This window comes from Corvus moneduloides, chromosome 8 (genome assembly GCF_009650955.1).
Source record: "Corvus moneduloides isolate bCorMon1 chromosome 8, bCorMon1.pri, whole genome shotgun sequence".
Classification (NCBI taxonomy): domain Eukaryota; kingdom Metazoa; phylum Chordata; class Aves; order Passeriformes; family Corvidae; genus Corvus; species Corvus moneduloides.
The window spans coordinates 222,983-246,352 of NC_045483.1; the positions used below are offsets into that span (position 1 = coordinate 222,983).

General features: G+C 41.7%; 1 protein-coding gene across 4 annotated transcripts in view; it reads right to left on the reverse strand.

Moving 5' to 3' along the window:
- INPP5A (inositol polyphosphate-5-phosphatase A) overlaps positions 1 to 23,370 on the reverse strand; it is a 194,689-nt gene that overhangs the window by 19,654 nt on the left and 151,665 nt on the right. For all 4 annotated transcript variants that reach the window (XM_032116093.1, XM_032116092.1, XM_032116095.1 and 1 more), the window contains exons 10-12: positions 16,092 to 16,187; positions 15,690 to 15,764; positions 3,318 to 3,391 (exon numbers count right to left, since the gene is read on the reverse strand). In XM_032116093.1, coding sequence (XP_031971984.1) covers positions 3,318 to 3,391; positions 15,690 to 15,764; positions 16,092 to 16,187 — 245 coding nt within the window. The remainder of the gene's footprint in view (positions 1 to 3,317; positions 3,392 to 15,689; positions 15,765 to 16,091; positions 16,188 to 23,370) is intronic.

The window sequence follows — 23,370 nt, forward strand, 5'->3', positions numbered from 1 at the left end:
TCTCTCCTACACTTGCCATATGCTGGGTGCCACCAGACACTGTTTCCTTACTAATTATTTTAATCAGTACTTTGCTCATTTTGATGCTACAAAGCCAGTATTTTTCACTGGGCACACAGCCCCTTATGAACAATGGGTACTGGCTGTCCTGGTCAGGACTGGAACTTGTGCTGCACTGGGTGCCACTCAGGGCACCAAGGTAAAACAGGGTCAGTTATAAGGCAGCCTGTTTCCACCTTTCCCTACTTACACCTGAGAAACTGGACCATGGTGTGACGCCACTCTAGGAGTGGTGTGAAAACAAACCCAGAAAACTGCTTAGGGCGAAATTTTGACCCCACTGAAGTTGACCACAAAAATATCACTGACTCGAAGGACCAAAGCTTTCAACCTCAGGCCAGCTACAGTAGTGTATCAGTAATATCTCATGATAAAGTCCAGAGAATAAGCAGTTTAGGTTGATAAAAAAATGGATTTTTAAGTAACAGTCTCCTGTGACTCAAAGGGCTGTGACCTTTCCTATCTATCTCAAAAGTACACTGAATTTCCACTGAATTGAGGGAAAAAGTTAAAAGTAGGACAGAAATGCAACTGTGCTATCGATTTGTAGAACTCTGTGTTCTACAATCAATCAATTAATTGCATGCAGAAATGATGAAGCAAATGAAAGAAAGAGAAAATTGTCCTAACTGCCCTTTCCTTTCCTGTGAGCTGTGAAAGGCAATACTTGGATGTGATCAGTACCGTTTTAACCAAGATACTGTCTGCATCCCATGATGTAAGTCCAGAACACCAAGCATCAAGAAGGATCAAGGAAGTAGAGAGTGATTCACAGACAAAATCACTAGAGGTGAAATCGACCATAATTAAAATAGCATGTATAAATTAAATTCTGGAATACTACTTTAAGGCTATCATTACAATTGCTTACAACTTCCTCCTAAATTCCAGTGCTTGCTAACTAAGCCCCTAAGCTTGACACAAAAGTGACCAGAGCTTTCTCTGTCCCTTCTTTCAGTGACACAGCCTTTGTTTGATGCACTTGCAGAACAAACGGATGCACTGCACACTTTCCAGCTAAGAATAACAAGAAGCTTAAGGAAATGGTTTTTAAATCTACAGGGCTGATTGTACCCTCCTTCAGTTACAAGGATTTTAGATACAAGTCATGCACTAGATATTGTATTCTGTTAAAAATACAAAATCTAGTGTATGACTGGATATATGACAAATGTAATTCAAGCTTGTATTTACAAATGTGATATAACAGCTGCTACATCATCATAAGCTACAGAAAAGAAAAAAGAGGAAAAATGGAGGAAGAACTACCGGAAGTAAAAGCAAGACATGTAGGCCATATATTTAATTTCTTCCTTGCATGAGTGAAAAGATTCCAAGTTAAAAAGAAGATGTACTACATTAAAATAATTGCTTTTTGCCTATTTAAAATACACGGTTTTGCAGTTAATAGAACATTGTGGTCATTATTTCAATAAGAAGAAAAATAAATAATGTTATTTCTTCTGGGAAATCAATGTGCTTGTTTCATGAACAAAACTACCATATTGACCTGCAGTAACTCTTACAACTGAGAATCCAGTTCTGAAAGTACCTCACTTACACAGGACTTCCTGAGCCTGTGGCTGTGCAAGGACCATGGGATGGACAGTAGCATGTCCTTGCCTCATGACACAGAAAACAAGGAGGGATGGGTGAAAAAAGCATCCTAATGTAAAGCCAGTTTGCTCTTTGTGTATGCATGAGTTTAGCCTGTTGTTTTTATGTATTTTATTTTTTGCAATATTCTCATATTCAAGTCTCATATTTTGTCAGTATCATCTGCGTAAGTTTGAAGAAATTTTGTGTTAATTAAACTCAGTGTTAGCGTCCTTTCCATATCATCTTTCAGTACATAAAAATTTTTTACCATTTATTATTTTTACTATTACCTAGTTGTTATGGAAACCGAGCAAGTAGAACTAAGACACACAGAGACTACTCACACCTAATTTCTGATCTCTGCTTGAGGGGAGCATGACACCAAACTGCACTTACAGAGTGGTCTGAAGAATCTGAAAACTATTAATGGAACAATGTATTTTTGGCAAGCCTTGCTCTGGCTGAAAGCACTAATGTTGGAGAAATGAAGTAGGAGAGTATGTATGGTATAAAAATCATATCACTTCCCCTCACCTTCATCTACCCTGACCAGATACATGACGAGTGAGACACACTCAGGGATGTACACACACTGCTGGTCTACTGTTATCATTCTCAATCAATAAGGACAATTTAGAGTGGTGGCAACCTCTCCGTGCATACTTCCACTGTCCCAGGGGATCAATACAAATCAGTATCGCAGCTGGCTGGTGAGAAGTAATGAGATTATGATCACAAAAAGGCAAGCTTTCCAAATTTTTTCTTAGTGTATGCCAAAACATCATACTTTTCTATCTGTCCATGAAGCGTAAAATAGCAGTATTTAAAAATATTGTATCTATTAACAGAAAAGTATATAAAAGCATAGTTTTATCTGTCTTTTTTCTACCAGTTTTTGAACTTTTTCCTTGTGAATGCAGTATTCCTTTCCCTTGAAAGCAACTGTGAGATTTGACTTCCTCACTCTTGGAAAGGGACCATACATGTATAAAACGGCACCAAATTTTCCACAGATTTCTCCTGAACAGGACTACCATTTGCAAAAGGCTTGGTTTTGTATGATAGCAATACTTGTCTATTCATGGCTAAAACACCTCAGGGATGACTAAAATAATGCATGTGTATTAAGCCAGCCAAGTTATTCTGTCTTTAGTAGTTACATGATGTTTACTGAAACTGAAAAAACAGAATCTAAGTTCCTGCCCCCTTTCCTGATACCCCTCTTGTATTACCCTGAGTGATAGCAGCAGGCTCTACACCCCCAGCTGACCGCACTCCTGCTGAGTGCCTCTGCTCGCAGTCATCAAACAGCTTGAGGCAAAGACTGTCTTTATGGTTGCAATAATGTGATTTAACAGGTGGTCTAGCCCCAGTGCTTAAAAGTCCTTCCACATCTCTGAGCACACAATCCTGCCAGGTCTGTTTTAAGAGCAGCTATAAAAGACAGTATCAGTGGAACCCGAGTGATGAGCTACAGAGCACTACTTGCACGTGGTTTATTAATGATGGAGGGGATGTGGGGAGAATAAAGAGTCATGAAAGGAACAGAGATCATTATAATTTCTGCAATAAATATGGGAACATTCACATTTTACCAACAGTGCAAGTAACAATTATGTTGTAGCTGGTTAAATAAATGGATTACATATGAATCTTACCTGGGAGGAAAGGAGATGTCCAGTTCATACAATCTGTCTTTAAAGACTGACAGCTCTCTGTCAAATTCTAAAAGCTATAAAAGATAGAAATAAATGCATTCACTCTTTAATGTTGAACTGCAGCAATTTAAAAGTACTGCATTATATAAAAGGAAATAAAAAGAGACTATGATCACACAGCTTGAGGTACAGCCTTCATAGAACAGTTTTTATAATACAGTGTAAAACAGTCTGGACTGTGTTGATGCATAAACAGTGCCTTGAGAAAAGTATTCAAAACATTCATTTTTCTCAATAAAAGTTGTAACACTGGCTCTTCACAGCACTGACCTGTAAGTGCTCTCATACTGCAAGAAGGCTACATTTCTTGAAATTACATTAGCAATATTTTCAGAGATAAACCAGACTAGCATTAAAGAAGTACAGCAAACTGGTATGCTAATCAGCCCGTGAGCATGTCAGTGAAACGTATCCTGTTACTCTGTATTATCTTTAGTGCAGATAAGCAGGAACAAAAATCACAAGGATGTGCACATCACTCTTCCCAAGCAAAGACGAGAGGTGTTCCTGAACACCTATTCCAGGTGGTGCATGGCAGATAGCAGACAGAGGGATACGTGTCAGTAGGTAAAGGGTGTTCCCAGGCAGCAGCCAAGACAGAGCACCAGAAGCAGGTGTTTAACAAAGATGTCCATAAGTCTAGATTTAATGTCCTGTATAAATATTAGTCCTAGCTACATTTGTTTTCCCCTGGACCTCTACAGAGAAAATAAATATCCACAGTCTTTGTTCATAAACACAAACCCACTCACAACAACTCAATGATAATTATCCCCATTAAACCTGTAGCTGGTCTGATGGACACAAACTAGCTTACTCCAGAACCTGGCTGGGGTGCAGCCTGATATCCCAGGGAACTGGTAAGCTAAAGACAACAGCTCATCATCTGCACGGTGCTGGCCCCGGCTCTGAGGGCCGCTTGCTGTTCTGACAAGCGTCCCGGCACTGTCCCGCGCCACGGAGGTGTATTTGCCCACTGTTCATTAATCATGTCCCATCTCACAGCTGTGCTGATACCATTGTATGAATGGGAGAGGTTCCCAAAGAAATTAGATTGTGTCCCTCTTTCCCCTCTGTCACCTCATAAATCATTCCTGAAACGTGCAATTAGCAGCTACTTGTACACATTAATTATCTGTGTGAAAAGCAGCTACCTGAACCACCTGCACTGCTGATTAGCTCCATCTCCACGGCTCAGCCAGCTCTCTCCAACTTCTCCTGCCACGCTGCCATATGTAGGTACCTTTACATGAAGATGCCAGGTGATGGGCAGCTTTCCCTACTTTAGTTCAGACAACACCAAATGCTGCGACAGTATGCTGGAAAAGATTCTGCAATACCAATAACCATGACAATTTGTAGATGTTTTAACATCTGACTGAAAGCCTGAGAATTCAATGTTTGGATAAATATTTAGAAATATCTGTGTGGAAACTTACAGTATATATCTAATAATATACTCAATCCTAAAAATGTTGGGCTGGTCCAGTCACTCACTAGTCTAACTGAAGCAATTTCAACATACTTGAAGAATAAATGGATGTTTCCATTACCATGAATGTTTCCAGACTGTGTTCTGTATTTCAGTAAGCAAAACAGATTGGTAGCCACGATACATACACACTGGCTATGAAAACAAATGTTTTGTTTTCAAACCATCCCCTTCCTGCTCCATGGGTCTCCACCTTAAAGGTATCAACTGCCCAATATGTATCTGGGAGAAGAAAACAAGTTGCCATCCCCAGTTAAAACTATTAATTGAAATGTCTGTCTATTAATGTGGTGCAAATATGTATTTCCTACTTTTCCAAGTAAACAGCTCAGAGTAGGGAAAGAGAGGCATCAGGAGAGAAGGCTGTTTCTGAAGCGTTAAACTGCGAGGACTGAATGAAAGAACAATGCTCCCCAGAACACAATGGTATAAATTACTCATGGGCATCCCAAGGGCTGGTGAAGTTCAATAGATGCATTGTCCTCTCACACCAATCCACATTTTCAAAATTTTATACATTCAGATTGTTCTTGCTATGATGGTACTTGCAAACTCAGTGAGGCCTGGGGTTTAGAGGACTAAGCATTTGGATGTGCATTATTACCCACAAAAATTTCTGCTGTGTTTGTTTGCTGCAGTTGTGTACGTAGTGTCTGTGCTATGCAGATGAGCTGCTGACACTGGTGACAGATAACAGAAACAAGACTGCATTGTGTACTGTGCTGTCAGTTTCCCAAGTTTCCTCAGGTAAAGGGACAGCTTCAATCTGAATCGACACAGCCTAAGCCCTACTAGGTGCCTAGAAGTATTTAGGGAACACTCATGGTGAAGAATTCATCCTGCCATGTAAAACAGCCAAATATTTTTGCTGGATAATTTAGAAAAGCTTTTATTTCCTGCTATATATTAAATAATTATGCACTTTTATAAATTATTCTTTTCCTAGCTGTTAAGTGACTGCGTTACAGTACCTGTAACTTTCTGTCCAAACACGACCACAAAGTGTGCAGACAGACACCTGCTCGCTCTTGCCGAGGGCAAGGACAGGTTATCTGTGTGCTCAGGGCTGAGCAGTGGGAACCTCCCTACAACCTCTCTGTGTTTACCTGGCAGCACTGCAGGCAGTGAGGAGAGGAAGGGAAGAGATGATGAAAACCTGAACTGTGTATTTTGTGAAAACTGCAGTTATTCTTTTCAGTAGAAGAGCATGTTTTAACTATTCTTTTTTGGTATGAAAAGCACTTGCATTCTCATTTAAGCCTGTAATCTCAAAATGCAAGATTTTTAGTGCAAACACAAGGTGTTTACTAGGTCTTGTCAGAACAATTACAAATGTCCCTTGCCCTGAAAGCAACTTTAGTAAGAGGAGGCATAGGGCCTGACACGGGCATCATATCTGCTCTAAGACAAGTACATGGGCGTCTGGAGCAACCTGGCATGACAGGAAATGAATGAAAATTAACATGGGCAAGATGATACTACGGAGCAGTCAGAATTTTACAGGGTAATGTCTTTACTTTTAAAGCATCTAATGTTGTCTTTAAAAACCCCATCTGGAAAATACTCCTTTCATGGCAATTTCAGCACAAACTGCTCACTCATTTCCATACTGTACACCAATCAGCACTGTGAATAATGTATTTGCTGTAACAGGAAACATGAGTATGTCCGTCACTCTAAATGTCTTAAAAATGATAAAGAAATTAAGTTCAAACGCTAAAAATCAATATATTGTTCTAGTTAATTTACTCATAATAAGATCATCCTTAAGAAACAAATCTTTAAGGTGTTACCTGACACACTGTGATAATTTGAGCAATTACACAGAGATTTAAAAATGCTGTGACTGGCAGTTCATTCCAGAATTATATGTCATAGGCAGTTTTCAGAAGACTGCTTTTTTTCCTCCAAAGTCAGTTTGACCAATGTATTTATACCTAAATAAGAGCAAAGATGATGCAGGATCTATGTTTTATCTGTTCCAACACTGAGTTGATGATATTACGTCAAGATGTTTGCTCTGCAATGCCCAGTGACCAGCCCAACAGGAATGTTTGATTAACACCTGAATGAAAACACCATCCATCCATACAGGTAATATATCAATAGTTAGCTCATACCTGTGAGCCACTGTGACCCCACACTGCGGGGAGTACAGCCAGGCAGTGTGTATAGGAATGACTGCATTTGCAGCAAAGAATATTTCCTATTTAATTTGAGGAGAGTTAAAAGCATTTAGGGCTGATGCCTGTGTCAGCTGCAGTGCCCATTGCCTCCTAAGGGAATTACCAGAACTGCTGGTTTTCTAGGGTGCTGTGTAGTCTGTAAAACCTGCTGATGGGAGTCTCACTTTTTGCTCCCTTTCTCTTGGCAGCGCTGTTACATGCATTTATGTGCCAGGGCGGAGGAGAAAGAAATGTGCAAAATTCTAAATTTCTACATTATGCAGCTTGACAGTAATCAAAGGGTTATAAGGGAGTTTAGGCACCAGCAGAAACTGAGATTCTGCTTGCTTCAATTTAAAGCAATGAGGCACTGGTAAAAGGTCAGCATCTATTGGTACACTGCAATGGGCCACCTTGGCTAAAATCATACACGTATGAACCCCTTCAAACAGGGCAACTTAATTCAGTCATTGGAGTAGAACAACAGCAATTACTCATCAAGACCTACAGACCAAAGTCAGAGCACTGGTAGATCAGGAGGTGATATTAGCAGCATTCATCAAATCCATCTGCAGGACCCACCAGAGAATTCACAGCTGTGAAAGGGAAATGAAGTTTCAGACCAAAAAGAGGAGATGAGCATACAGAAGTGACCTCAGAGAATTAAAACATGTGGACCCTGGTCACCATAACCTCCTTTGCCAGTCTTGTGGAGCACACATTTTTTTCCAAGACACTTTGGAAAGACAGTAGTTTTATCCATCTTTCCAGTCACAGCAAGTTATTTAGAAACTGATTCAGCAGTCTACTGACTTCAGATAAAGGTCTGTGGAAATGCTGATTCTTCCCATTTATCCATGAAAATGCCATACACAACTCTGCCTGATTTTAAAGCTACTTCTTTCTCTAATGAAGACTTTGTAAAATGATCTATTACTATATATTTTGAATCTCAATCTTCTTTCTCTCATTGTCAGTCTTTAAAATCATGTTTCACAGAGAAAAACCCAAATCATTGAATATAAATGTACCACTTATGCTGTTTCTGTAAAATATAATATTTCTGCACATATCTATATATCCTGAATGGCAGTGCTGTCAAACCACAAACACCCACATAAATGTAGATCTATGGCACACAGAGAAATGGCACCAAAGAGATTGTTCTCAGCATTAGGGGGGTGAGGCACAGCAATGCATGGCTAGCAGCACGGAGGGCTAACACTATTGGTATGGATAAGCTGTCAGCCAAACACCCTGCTAACAGTTCCAAGGGCTCAGCCACCCCTCTGTTATGCAACGTGCAGCAGAGAATCCAGATCTTATCTTGTGAGACTTTTGTTACTTGAAAAAAACATCAGAAATCAGAACCTGTCATACTACTCAGGAAATTAGTTTTTAATGAGAGGACTGAAGTATATGTAAAGGATAAACTAGTTAAGAAGCCAAAAGCACTGACACAGATTAAGCCTAGGCTCCCACTCACGCAGCACCAGTGAGCTTTCTGCTGACCACAGAAGCTCCTTCCACACCCCAAGGGCTCCTTGCCCAAACGCTGCCCTGCAGCAGTGAATTGCATCCCATCCCTCACGCTGCCCTGTGCCCAGTAGAGAGCCTGGAGCACCCAAGAGGTAACACAGAGACTACATCCCCATCACCCTGTGCTCCAGTCCAACTCCTCCAGCGGACGGTATCTGCTCTCTAGACCATCAATGTGATGTGAGGGCAGTGTGGCCCACAGGCCAGTGGCCATGTCCTGTGACTAACTGCTAGTCACAGTTGAACACATGCTTCCCATTTTCTGATGGGAAAAATGGATTTTGTCACTCACTCTCCTGGGATTTCAGTGCTTACCTCAATTTAAAAAAAAATTGACTCCAGAAAAATGCATTCATGCAAATTGCCGTTTTCACAACTTTGCTGAGACAGACACTAAAAATTATTGTAGTAATTCATAAACTGTGCACAGCAGCTTGTGACAAAGCTCCTTCAAAATGTCAGGAATGACTAAGTGGATGCTATCCTTAAAACCAAAAGACTTTAATTAGGAATATCCTGCTTGCAAATATGACACACTCAATGGATTATTTCATTAAACTTTATATATCCGTTACTGTGAAACATTAGTTTGTCCCACTTGGGAGTCCAAACCAGCATGCACTGTACTGTCCTGTTACACAGTTACTTGTGAGCTGCAATTCAGCAGAAGTATGAAATATGGAGAATACAGTTTTAGTATTACTTGTAGAGTGGTTAAAAACTGGAATTTTCTTGAGGAATGACTATGAAATGTTTCTTACTTGGGCAAAACTCCCATTGTGGGTTGAAGATTCCCCCAGGCGAGGCCCATGAGGCAGGCTTGGCTGACATGAGTCTTTTGGGGAACAGGCAGGACCACAGAGGCAAACGAATGCTGGGTGTGCCCCTGGGGGTGTGTGGGGAGCTCCAGTCATTCTCCGTGCCTCCCTCACAGAGAGCCAAGCACCTCGCAAGGTCATTGGGAACTTCCAGACACCGAACACTGAGATGTTCCTCTTCCAGCAGGGATTCAAATTTGTACCCTCCTTGTGTGGAGAGCTGCCGGGTGCCAGCAGGTGGGTGCTGGGGCAGGCGAGGCAGGGCACACCTTTCACCCAGCAGGGCTCTGCCTGTGGGCACTGCTGGCAGTGAGGACTGCTGGAGGCAGCTCCTGGGAGCAGCAGAGAGAAGGATTTCAGCCTGTGCTTCCCACAGCATTTTTCTTTCAACACCTATGTAACACAAATACACAGACAGGAGGCCTCAGACCAGGGATCAGAACCCATCTCTCCATCCTTGCAGCTGGGTACCCCACTCTCATCTCTAGCTGTGCTTTTTGTATGGAAGTGTCCTTAAGTATAACTTTTCAAGTTAAACTTACTATTTGCTTTTCTCTATGCGTGTGTGCAATCCTGTGTGCATGCAGGCATTCATCTGGGAGGTTATGAGGGGTACCTGGAGAGTGCAAGAAGATTGAGCTATGGCAGAGAGATGGTGAAAAAACAGTTAAGCACCTTTCTATCTTTATTTGGCTTGCCACAGACTTTGGGCAAGATGTGGAAGCCTTGGTATGCTGCTTGTGTGCACAAATATTAACTGTAAGGGATGATGGTGAGATCCATAAACTTGGGGATTGGAATGCAGGTGCAAACATTGCCTCCTTGGATATTCTTTTCCAAGTCACACAGGTTAAAAAGGGCCAAAGCACGTTAGCAGATCATACTACAGGCTGGACTACAGAGTGTAAATACAGATGCTGAACCTACTCTTCGTGCTAGACTTAAACAAGAACCAATGCCTAATAAAAGAAATATATCACAGTACACCTGAATTATCCTTAGGCCTTACAGCAGCTGTATAGAACAGGACAAGTGGGAAAAGGTCATGAAATAATATTTGTAACTTTGTGCGATGGACAAATTCTACATCAGAATAATTCATCTATTTGAAGCTTGCAGTAAACAGCTAACCCAACACATCTGGACTGACTTGTTTGTGCAATCTGGCTTTACATTTATGTTTTGCTAGTGAGAACAATTTATTGGTAATATTTCCTATCTGTCATTTCTCATTTTGCAGTTTATCCAGTGGCATACCAACTAATCATTAATTTAAGCAAATGCAATTCTAAACACAGGAATGCTGCCTCTGAATAAACAAACAGAGCATGAAGCTATTTTCCTATTAATACTTTATGAAAATCAGGAATCTCAGAAGACCACCTTAAATAAAAGAAGCAGTTTCAGGATAGGCAGGATTTCCTTGTGACCAGTCTGAGGTAGCAATGGTCCTAAGCAATCAATTTCCTTTCTCTACCCTAATTTGCCCTTATACATCATATTCAAGATTTTATCTGGACAGAGGCTGGTTGGCTCAGTGGATAAACCTCTGGCTTTTCACCTCTGGGATCATGGTTCAAGTCATACCCTGATGAAATGCACTTGATCGTCCTAATCTAGTTCCTAGTGGACAGTATTCCCATTATCTTTAAAAGGGTCAGAGCCAAGGCCATTGGAAAGAGTGCATTGTGTTATATCTTGTCTGTTGATTAATACATTTTCAGTGATGCCAGATCCTTAATCTTCATAAGCATACATATTCTCACAAAAATTTTAAGAGAGGTCCCTTGTGACTAAACCTTTCTGCTCAATTTGCATATAATTTCAGGATTTCCTGGGAATATAACCCCCCATCCCTACCCCCCAATAAATTGCTTATAATTTAAAAGTATGTTTGCCTGAACTGTTTGCAATAACACCTCTAAGTTAACTAGAATGATAATGGATCACTTTAAATCACTACTTCTCAGAGGGAGAACAAGACCTTTATACTCAATCTGTTCTTACAGCACATCATAATTTTCTTCTCATACCATATCAGCTGAAGCCGAAGAGACACACAGAATAAAGGGAATTTATTCTGTGAAGGGAAACGGAGTCAGAACATACTCTCCGTAAGAGTTCACTGTTTGTCCTCTCCACCAAGAGAGCTGCTGCACAATTAAAGTAAGAAACAGAACCACTTCTATTCCCTGAAAATCCAGGCTGGGAACCACTGGGTTTTTCAGCATAACATTCTTGGATGTGGTTTGGAATGAATGCTGGTACACCACCGGTGCCCTCTGAACCCTCTGGTGATCCTGGAGCTGCGTGCGCCCTTGGGCTAATCCTTCTGCCCCTGAGCAGCCGAGCCCATGGACGGACAAGGGCTCTGTGTTTCTGTGGGAGATGGGCCAGTGGGGGCTGGAGCAGCAGGACCCAGGACCACCACAGACAGCAGGATGCAGGAGACCACCAGGGCAAGCTCAGCTTCACTACTAGTCACCAGCTTCCACAAAGATCAATAGGAAAAAGAGATCATGATTTTAGCAGGAATATCATTAGGTTCCACTTTTAAGATAATTAATCCACTGAAACTTTTACTACACAGTTGTGGTCAAAATCCTAAGGACAGTGCATTAGCTTCTACCTGGATTGATTCTTTAATACAAATCATACGAAAGACAGTAATGTAGGTATCATTCCTCATTTCTAATTGCGGTTAAAGATTATAAAATGATTCCTGATGATTAAATCATTCCTCTGTAGTCATTACAAGGTTTTTACATTCTTACTATATATTTATTTAATTGGCTACTGAAGAAATACAATTTAGCTTGTGGTTCTTTGGTACAGGTCAATAACCTGATTATATTTTTTTCATTACATAATTACCCTCGCCTTACTTTTCTTTTGATTGTTTTGAAATTAACAGGGAACTCCTTTTGAATAAAACCCCCCTTATAGCCTGATCTATCACAAACAATTTAATAACAAATTAATTAAACAACAAATTAAAGAATCTAAAAATATCTGGTGAAAGTGTAGGTTATTTAAGAACCCCCTGCCCCTCTCCTGGAAGCATTGGCATGCTGATTTTTATCACTTCAGGGCTGGCAGATTCAAAGCTACAACCATGTTATGAGTCAGTGACATACTGGTGAACCAGTGTGAGCTCAGAAGTGTGGGCAGCACCACAGACCCAATCAGGAAATCCATGCAAGGGTCCAGGGCGCTCTCCGCACCTGCAGGGACCTCTTGTGCATTCTGGGCAGAGGAGGGGCAGGAGCACAGAGGGGCAATGGGGGCATAGTGGTGGCTCCCAGTCACGGGCTGCTGCCTCTGGGAAGGTGTGAGAAGCCTCATTTGTGCTTGTCCACCACTCATGGGCAAGACCCCAGAGCAGGATGACACCATGGAGCCGATCAGCACAGCCTGGCTGTGTCCTACTATCCAGGTCAGAAACGCTGAGCTTTTGCTAATTGAAAAGAAACAGCTTACACTGGGATGTGTCTGACACCAAGGTGGAACTCTACATGTTGTACCTCCTCCTGTCCACCTCTCTCAGTGCTCCTCTGTAACACTCTCCCCATATACCCACACAGGACAGCTCTGTGTGGTTATGGACTCACACCCTGGTCTGTCTGATGGACCAAAACTCTGACGCACAATTCAGAACACAGGAATTAAATAATAAAACAGCTTTGCATTATTGCAACAGCTGTTTTCAAATAGGCTTTATCTTTTTTCCTATCACCACAGAACTGGATAAATCTGAGTGCTCCTTTCTGAAATACAATGATACAAGATGGTCATTGCACTCTGAGGTAATCAATATAAGTAATTGCTAAGCTAACTTTGGAATAAACTACAGATGAGTCTGAATAAGCTACAGATTAGTTTAAAAAAATTAGACCTGACAGATTACTGTAGGCATTTCAAACTGAATTTCTGTTAAACAGGTGATTTGTATCTATATCAGATTTTTCATTAAAAAAAATCATTTTTATAAATATATATTAAGATTCTTTTTGTTGATTGCAACGTAAAAAGGAAGGAATAACTGTGTATGGACAATGATAAAGTAGCCTGTTGATAATAAATATTTGTCAGGTCTTGTCACATCCGTACACATTCCAATGTTACTGAAGAGACACGGCACTGATAAAAAAATACTCCCTGAAAAATCAATGGATTTTGAGCTAAAGCAGTTGCTAAACACACAGAAAACATCTTTATCCAACAGCCACAGTGCTGTGAAAATTCCCAAGCCTTGCATTGGTACAGCTAAGGAAAATTTAATCTTCCCAAATACTCATCAGGGCACTCCATCCTGCAGACCTGACAGCCCCACTTATAATTAATTATACAATTTCGATGGGAATATCGACTACACAAAGCTATAAATCATAGAAAAAGTCAATAGGCATGGACACATTCAATCATGTCCCGACCAATGATTACTACTCTTAAAATACAATAATTATTTTCAGGAGCCAGCTTGAATTAAATTTCTGTCAGGCTGGTACAAGACCGGCGGTTGATGAAGGATGCGATGGATTTTTTGGGTTGAATTCGGCACAGAGACATTTATCGTTTTAGATAGGTAGTTTGTTTTTAGTGATCATGGTGCTGCGTGTTTAACTAGACCATGAAGATTAGATTATCTCCAATGGCTCATTATATCGTTTATCTCTTTCTTCCATGTTTGATCTGGAAGATTTCCCGCTTCTTGATGCATGAAAGAAATGACTACTGATTTTGAAATGGAATATGTTTAAGTTGGATTCTGCCTGTACCTTCACACCCTGCAGCCCTGTATGCAAATCAAGCAGCAGCCACCCAAAATACAACCAGGACATGGCAAACGAGCACCAAGAACAGCTTCAGGAATGTACTGGGGGAAAACACAAATGACAAATACTTGAGTTGTTTTAAAAAAAGCTAAAGAAGTTATTATAATAATGCACATAGGGGAAAATCTGGGACAGGAATGGGATTAATATGGAAATAGGAACTGGGAGGAGACTTGCTGCTTTGAATGAAATGTCCTCAAAACTGCAAAACATCAGTGAAAGAAACATCAGGTATCTCCAGGGGATGCATTCACCTTGTAAATTTAAAACAAATAACCCCAAACTGATTTGACCATAACTGCATTTGAAGATATGTTGCCCACAGAGGTACCTCTTGTAGTGAGCCCACAGGCCGTATGAGCCACACTGTGGGACAGCAGCAAGTACTAAAAGGGGAATCAGATCTTCACTTCCCTCATGGGTCTCACTCATCAAACTCTTCTGACCTCAACAAATGAGTGAAATCTCAGATTCTCACATAGAATTAATCTCCCAGGTGAAGCCAATGTAAAATCAGAGAGGGTACCAGGGCTTCAGCTGCCCTCCATGTCCTAGAGCCTTGCAGACAGCCCTCCAACAGCCTCACAGTCGTCTGTGAGCAGTGAGAGAATGAGCCGTAGGCAGGACAGAAGAGGAGAGAGATGGAGAGCCATGGATCCCGTGTACAACCCATGCCCGGGCACAAAGCAGCAATACTCTGTGTGAGTGGGCACACTGTGTGACTGGTACAGAGCGCAGCTAAACTGGGAGGTGGGGATGAGGGCTCTCTATGTATTCCCTTAGATATGTAACTCCTAGGAACCCCAGATGAAATGGAGAAAGCTGCAAGCAGTGATACACAGCTTTTCCAGAATGAAGTGGCTACCATTTGCAATAAAATCACATTAAAGAAAATATAATGTCCCTCTCCACAGAAAAATCATAGTTCTTATTACAAATCAGAGTGTTAGTGTCCCCTGTCTGCTTAATCCTCTTGGGAAGCCCTGTATGCTCGTCCAAACAGTGACAGTCTGCTGCAGAGTTTGAGATTGCTATTCTACTTATTCTTCTGTTTCTAGTAATTTTTTTGTACACTTAGAAGACCCAGGTATTTTCAGAAGGGCTTTGCATTTAAGGGGTTTTCCTAAGTTACTGTGTGATGTGCAATGAAGAGCTAGGAAGAAAAACAGGATGCTTGAAGAAATGCAGACCAGAGGATAGACAAGAAAAGTGAATTGTCATGTACAATTAATTTACAATATTTTTCTATGAAAAAGAAGGTAAACATGCCAAAGTTAAGAACCTGTAAACAAAATAACTGGCTAAGTGATGAGGAAATCTGGAGCAGTTATTGTGTTGGCTGAATTATCTCTTCTCATTCTGCAGACAGGAGGGCTGATAAGGATAAAGGGCTGGTTAGAGAAATGCAATTTGTATGTGAGTTCCCAACTTACTCCTTTGAAAGGGTTTAGCAATGAACTTACCGCAGTGCCATTGTTGTCTCTAAATACGTCTTGATTAAAATAGTCGAAGAGCTTCTTTTCTAATTGCAGCATAACCTATATAAAAAAATAGGGAGAAAGGTCAGCAAAGCTCTTGGCAACTCAACACCCAGCTGCTGGCAGTGACCCTTTCAGAGACACACAGCCCGTTAAAACCACACATTTCCACATGTCCAAAGCCCCTTGTCAGCTTGCCCATTTGCTTGGCTGGCAATCACTTAAACAGATCCAATTAACTGAGCATTAGGTGTGACAATCTATATCCCTCCCCTCCCTTTACATTATCAGTTTGGAACAACTATATTCATGCTTTGTAGAAAAGAAAGTGAACATTCAACACTGTTTCTATTTACATAGGGGTGCCAAGGGCATTAAGTTGTTTACCTTTCGGTCATTATCAGATTCACGAAATATTAGCTTGACTACTTCATTTGTGTCAGCTGCCCGGATGGTCTGCATTGTGGCTTTTGCACATAGTGTCTAAGAAAAACACAAGAGGAGAAAGGGAAACAAGCTTATATGCAACAGAAGACCAGATTTAATTGAACGTTATCAATAGATGTATCTTCAACGCCCCCCATGAAATATAACTTGCTGTAGGTCAAAATACAAAGCATTGCTAATTTAAGTCACTTCCACTCATGACGGACTTGAAACAATAAACTGAATTACCATTTGGAGAGAAACAGGTAACATTAAGAAAATATCGATCAGGAAAGGCAAATAGTCATTCAACTTGTACCATGCAGACAGGTTCTTTCACAGGTATCACTGTGTGCTGTATCACACGTTACTTGCAAACATCCTCCAAACCACTTCTTACAGATAATGACCAGGTTTTGTGCTGATTCTTAAGAGCTGATAACTACATTGGCACTACAGTTCTGTAAGTTAACCCTTGTTTGCAAAAACGTCTGCCCTGTAAATTCATATTCCAAGTACACTTTGCAAGTCCAAGAAATGCTTACACAATCTGATAGCAATTTTCAGAGTTTACTTTGCATAGCAAATTCCCTCTTTTAAATAAGAGACATCAGATCTCCAGATTTTCTGAGAAATGGGTGCCTAAAACATATTATAAACCAACATTTTATCAGGCACAGAGGTATGGATTTCCATGCCAGTATTGGGCCTTGCTCCATTGGCCACTGGCCTGGCTGGGACCCAGTTCCACAGCTAGTGGGGAATAACATGAAATGGGCTGCTCAAAGGCAGGCTCCACCACAAGGCAAGAGGTGAGAATCTCGAGCTTTTAGCAAAGCAGTTAGTGAAGCTTCCAGTATGTTAAGTGCATTGAAATGCAGGGATCTACATCTTAACTGTTCACTGAGTGCTCAGCGGCCTCCCTGCCTGGGCCAGGCTGCTGGATGTTGTGCAGAGGTACCCGTGCCCCTCTGCCTGGCTGCTGGGAACCACAAGGCAAAAGTCATGAAGCGGACCTGAGGAAACATGGGCATTGTTCAAAGACACAGATGTGTGCCCACACCTGGGAGGCAACTCAGCATCCATGGCTGCTGCTGAGGCACACGCTGCTGACAGGATCTGTTCACAGCCCTGGATATGGACACTGGCAAAGACCATCCTTCTGAATAAAACCTTATTTTCCTAGAGGTTCTTAAGAAAAGTGTTTTAAATAAAATGAGTCAAGGAGAGGCAAAGAGGTGACTTTCCTGCTCTGCCCACCCCATTCCTTTTCATAATGACCAGACAAAAGGTTTTCATTCTCATTAATTTGTAAAATAAATATGTCCTCTGGTAACAGGGTATAGAATTTCACATCCTACTACGTGCTTCTATCTCTCACAGATAGAAATACTTATATTTGGATTCATTATCAGAGGTACAGTGTCTACCAGACACAACACCATGAACTACAGCTCACTTCCCCTTTCCCCGTTCTCCCTTTCTCCTGAAGGCAGAAATACATGCCAAACATGTATTTAAACAAAAATCCATCTGCTTCCAAATACTTTAGATCTCAGCTGAGGACACCAGTGCCAGAATGGGAACAATCTGTCAGTGGACATTTTGCTCCCATTTGACAAAAATTTGATCCTTGATAAAGGCCCTCGCCTATTGGCACAGTTAAAATAAAAAGCAGTGAGTTGAGCAATTTCATTTTTAACAGGTAACTTGAATGTGATTTGGTAAAAACCCACAAATCTGGTATTTTTCTTCCAAGTTTGTGAATGAAACAGGTGTTGATTCCCCATCTCACTGAACAAATGATGTCCACTTCTGACAAACTTGCTGACTCTTTCCTCCCTCCCCAAAAGCAGTGCCATGTACATCTAACTCCAGGTTTACACTCGGCACACTCGTGGCACCAGAACAGCTGCAGGTGTCTGTGCAAACACAGGTTTCACTGGCAGAAGGAGCACTGGCCCCACAGGCACGGGCTGCTCTGCGAGAACTTCATCTGCTCTGCAGGACTTGAAGGCGGTTTTTTTGAAGGCTTGGGGAAGAGTGGGAACATGCTGGTTAAACGTCACTCTGCCTGGCAAAAGGAGTGGCATGCCAGACTGCTGTGGGAGCTGCACCTCTGGGACCTCTTACTTTTAAGCACAGACCTCCTACCTGTTCCCTCGTACCCATGCCAGTCAGATGATCCCTTTGTCTGCTCAAACATGCAATGACCGTTTTGCCATCTGTGTCCATACAGAGCTAAGTGAGGTAATCCAGCAGCGAGCCATTCCCAACCATGCTCCCTCCGACGTGGGTGATTGAAATTCAGAGCACAGATCAGATAATCGGGTCAAGCCCAAAAAAAGAGGCTTTGGGCTCATGTGTCACAAATCAGTCTGGTCCCTTCAAACAGCACACCAGATTAGAACAAGCACCCGAACAAACCAGAGCGGAAAACCCGCAGCTCTCTAAAGCTGGTTTCTAAAGCCCTAACAAATCGCTCCATCTTTCACTCATTTAAACTTTCCAAATGAGGGTCAATACGGTCCCCGAGCATCCAAATGCTAATGCGCTTAAGTGCGTTTAAGCAGCTTTCCAGAGTGAATGGGCCAAAGAAGGGCTCGAAAAGACATGGCAGAGTTACTGTCACTGTCAAAAAGTCATTGTAGCCACCCCCAGAGTGGTTGCAATTCAACAAATTCATGATTTCTGTCTCTTAAAGGCATCTGCTTGAGAACATTTTTTTCCCTGAGCTGCTTTATCTCACAACGTCAGGCCAGCTCCAAAAGAAAAACCCCGCGATCGACTCTTGAGAACCAATACAGAGAAAGGACCCACATACCTTATTGCTTTCAAATTTCACACACACAAAAAGTTACCTTATTCACAGACAAAAGTGATTGGGCAAAGGTTCATTTCTTATACAAGCTGGAGGCACTCCTTTTTTCCTCCTCCTTTCAATTTCTGCACAGTCGTAGTCACCCAAGCAGAAAACTTTCGGGACCATGTGCCTTTTTAGGCAAGTCTGCTTATGAAGGGATTTTTTGTTGCTAGCAAAGAAAATCAAAATGCTATGAAAACTCACTGTTCCTTGCCGGGTATTCCCTCAAAGGTATTCTTTTACAAGGGCAGAAGAGGGGAAACCAGATATCAAAACTCTACATAACTTTTTTTTAAAAACAACATATTTTTTTTTTCTTTGGAAACAAGATTTGGTTAAAAAGCTTGCAGGAGAGCTGTATTCAGAGCTGAGAGAGAGCTCAGTAACCAGCCTTTTCCTAGCAAACACAGCCGTATCTCATTCCTGTTTTCCCATACTCTACACAGGTAGATGCTTTGTAGCACTTTTGAAATAACCCTTTGCAATAATTAACGTGTATTGAATTGCAAAACATAGTAACAACTTTCCTGACAACAGCCTTGGAATGTAATAACAACGTCCTGTTACACAAAGCTAGGAGGAAATGTTTTTTATACTTACAGGAGACAAATCTGGAACTTCTAAGCTCGGCAATTCTCAGAATTCTCAGAACAGAATATGCTGCTGATTTACAGTGTAACACACCTTCAAAATACCTCTGTTCCCCCATATACACCACACATCAAAGTGTTTAAGACTGCATTTCTGCATAGTTACAGTAAATAGGGATACAGGCATTAAAACAATAGTTATATACATAAAACACACAACAGTCTATAAGATACTTTATATTGTGTTTATACGGGAACACTGTGAGCAGCTGTGGATGGAACTGCTGCTTCCTGCTTGGCTGAAAACTGCAGCTGATTTTTCATTGATTCCACACTCCTGCTTTCTGAACATCCTTTAGACTCTGAGTCCATCTCCTGATGTGTGAACTATTACATGCTTGTAAGTCCGTCAATAGTTTTTGGGGGGTGGGGGGAAACCCCCCAAAACGTGGTATTCAAGCACCTACAGACTCATTCTATCCTGTTGCATCTGTCCACTGATGCTAAAGATGTGTATTATTGTTCTCTATTATTTGAATACTCTTCTTAGGACTTACTATTACTTTGAATTCTTCTTAAAAAATGGAAGAGAAAATAGAATATATACATTGCTCCTTTACGATTAAAAAGTTCAGCAATAGTTGCCACTGAAATTTGCAGTGAGCTGCACAGATTGACACAGATGTGCTTGTGGCTGTGAGTGCTAGGAGAGAAGTGCAGAGTCTTAAGACTGCTAACAGGAGCCAGGTGAAATAAGATCTTGAGCACATGAGCAACCAAATCAACTAAATTTAAGATATTTAATTTTTTTCCAGTTACATACTCTGTGGATTCTGGAAGAAAAGACAGACATACATGTATCATCTAGTTATGAAAGTGAAATACTTCTGAAATGCTGCTTAAGTCCCAAAATCAATCTGACACTTATTAAATTAAGATACTCAATTAAAAATTATTATTATTATTATTATTATTATTATTATTATCTGGATGCATATTCTATTTGAAATAATCAACATGGCAAAAACTTTGCTGCTTTGGGAATAACAGGAACACCTATCTTGTTTGGGCTCCTCCTTACCTCTGAGTGGCCAACATGATTTCCTGGATATTGGGAATACACCAACAGCAAATTCACTAAGTCACATGACATCAGAGAAATAAAACTTGCATGTGAGAAAAACAAAGTTACATGTAACTTTCTGAGTCAATGAGAGTTGTGCATTTAGCTACAGGACAGGTAACACTGTGCTTTTTAAACTCTACCTTGCCATTGAAATGGAGGCTTCTTATAGCCAATTGTTCACAGCCACACAGGTTTTTGGCTTCACAGCTGCTGCAAATATCAAGGGGATCCCAGGGCTCAATCTCCAGGGTACAGCAACCAAACTCTACCTGAGAGGACATACACTTCTACTGAAAACAATATCCTTTAGACGATACATTACCTTGTGTTAACTTTAACTGTGTGCAAATAGCGATAATATCCCAGAACAGCTACTTTACAGCAGCAGGAATTGAACTCAGCAGTGACATAAGTGTTAGTTGAATAAAGAACAAACACCAACAAGTATTAATGAGAATCCACTTACAGTATCAATATGGAAAATTACTTTCTCTTTGGATGTTCCCAGAGGAGCCAGCTCATAGCCACGGGAGCAGAAGGGGTGGAAGAGCCAGGTGGAGGGAGAACGAGAACCCCTGCACTGTTCCTGTCTTGCAGCACCCTACTCATGTGCCCTGTGTACAGCCCTTCTTCTGAGGGCAAAGCACTACCGCTGACATGACCCTGCTGCCTGTACCCATGTCAGGACTGACTAAATCTCGTGGGCAGATTAAAGAAGCACCAATCCTACCTCTGTGAGAGCCTGGCCCAGGAGCTGCCCAGGACCTATGGGAGCATTTCGGTCCTCTCCACAAAGCCCCCCTGCTGAACTGTGGCACACAGATATTCTGGGATATTTTAAAATGCCTCTTTGGGTGGTGTCTGTGACCAAAAAATCTTAGCACCAAAACACTATCCTCATGCTCCCATTGTCCCGAAGATCTCCTGCCTCCCTGAAACAGATGATCCCTGCTGGAAACAGCTTGCCTTCCCCTTTGGTCTCAATTTCACAGCTGCACTAAGTTAATTGTAAAACGCATTTTCTTGTCCAGAAACTGAGATAATTCACGGCAAGGTTACCACAGTGTGTCACCCGGCAATGCCAAACCGTTCGTGTTTACTCTTCAGGCACCGTGCTGAGTGACCTGAGAGTCCCGGTGACGGCGTGGCCGCTGTCCGGTGGCGCAGTGTACCTGTGCACCTGCCTGTGCCCAGCGTTGCTCACCTGCTCTGGCACTGCCCAAAGCACCACCCAGCTCTTACAGAGCCACCCTTGGCAGCAATGGCTGCGGTTCCTGTGCGTGTTTGCTCAGGAGGCAGTGGGGCAGGGCTCCCACAGCACACTGCTGCAGTCCCCAGCCCGGGCAGGGACAGGCACTGGAGTGGCTAGCTCACTGCTGGAATAGCTGGCCCAGTGCCAGAGTGGCCAGCTCAGTGCCATGTGCCAGTGGCACAGACTGCTCTTCTCCAGGTCTGAGGTCCTTGACTGTGATCTCTGGCCTCAGCAGCTTTGCTGTGTGCCAACAGCTGGTGGCAATGATGGCTCTCTTTTTAATTCTCTTCTTCAGAAAAGAATCTGAATTAAGTCCAAAAGGCTTCTGCCTCTCAGACTCTTCAAGATTACAGATCAGGCTAGAACTCCTTTTCCATGTTCCCCTGCATGCTGATTGCCTTCTTGTTTTCTCTCTCTGGCTCTCTGGTCCAGTTGCACATCTTTTTGTATTCTCTCGTTTCATTTTCCTGACTATGATCTCAAGCCTGAGTTCAGCAAAGCATCTACATAGTGATTCACAAACAATTTACCTGGAGCTGTCTGGCACTTGTGTGAATCAGGACATGGAACTGTGCGGGGTCTCTGTGGACAAAGGTAAAGGGATTCCCTGCTCACTTTTTAAGGCCTCAGTTTAAACTCACTTGCTGACATCAGACATCAATAATACGCATTTCAGGACTTTGATCAGATCCAGATAAACCCACAGCACTACAAGATCTGGAACTTGGAAGCAATCTGCCAGAAAAATCCCTTACCTCCTCCTGTCCATACTTCTATATAATTTTGTACTACTACTTGATGTCAAGACTCCTGAGGGAGTATTCAAAGAGAAGTATTTGCTTTTTCATAATTACAGAAACCGGGACAGCCCAACTGTTCCTAAGGAAATTCTCTGCATACATGCAATACTTATGTCTTGTCCCATAAGGTGTGATCTTCTTCAGATCTACTCAGATATTCTGTTACTTATCTTCCATTATTTTTTCTGCTTTGGCCATGCAGTAATACCAGCTTGAGAAATTCCTTGTTGGAAAACTTCAGAGCACTTACCCTTTTCCACTCCAGCTGACCAAGCAGAGGACTGGGTGTATTGTTTCTGTTCAGCAAAGACTTTGACGAAGCACACAGAATCTGTGATGTAAATCTGTTTCTGTAGAGAAACGTAAAATCCCCTGTTCTCTTGAATTCAGTAGGAATGGAATAAGAGGCAGCTTCTCTCCTTCTAGCTAAGCTTGCTTTTATCTAACTTGCAGAATAAGAACCTCTATTTCTTTTCATTTTAAAAGCGAAACAGCTTGTGAACCCCATCTGCTCCCTTGTGCCTTGCAATTGCCTTTGTTTTGAGTGGTAACATTTGCCTGTGTTCGCACTGATGGTGTTTGTGTTTCTCCCGCCTCCAAACTTCATGG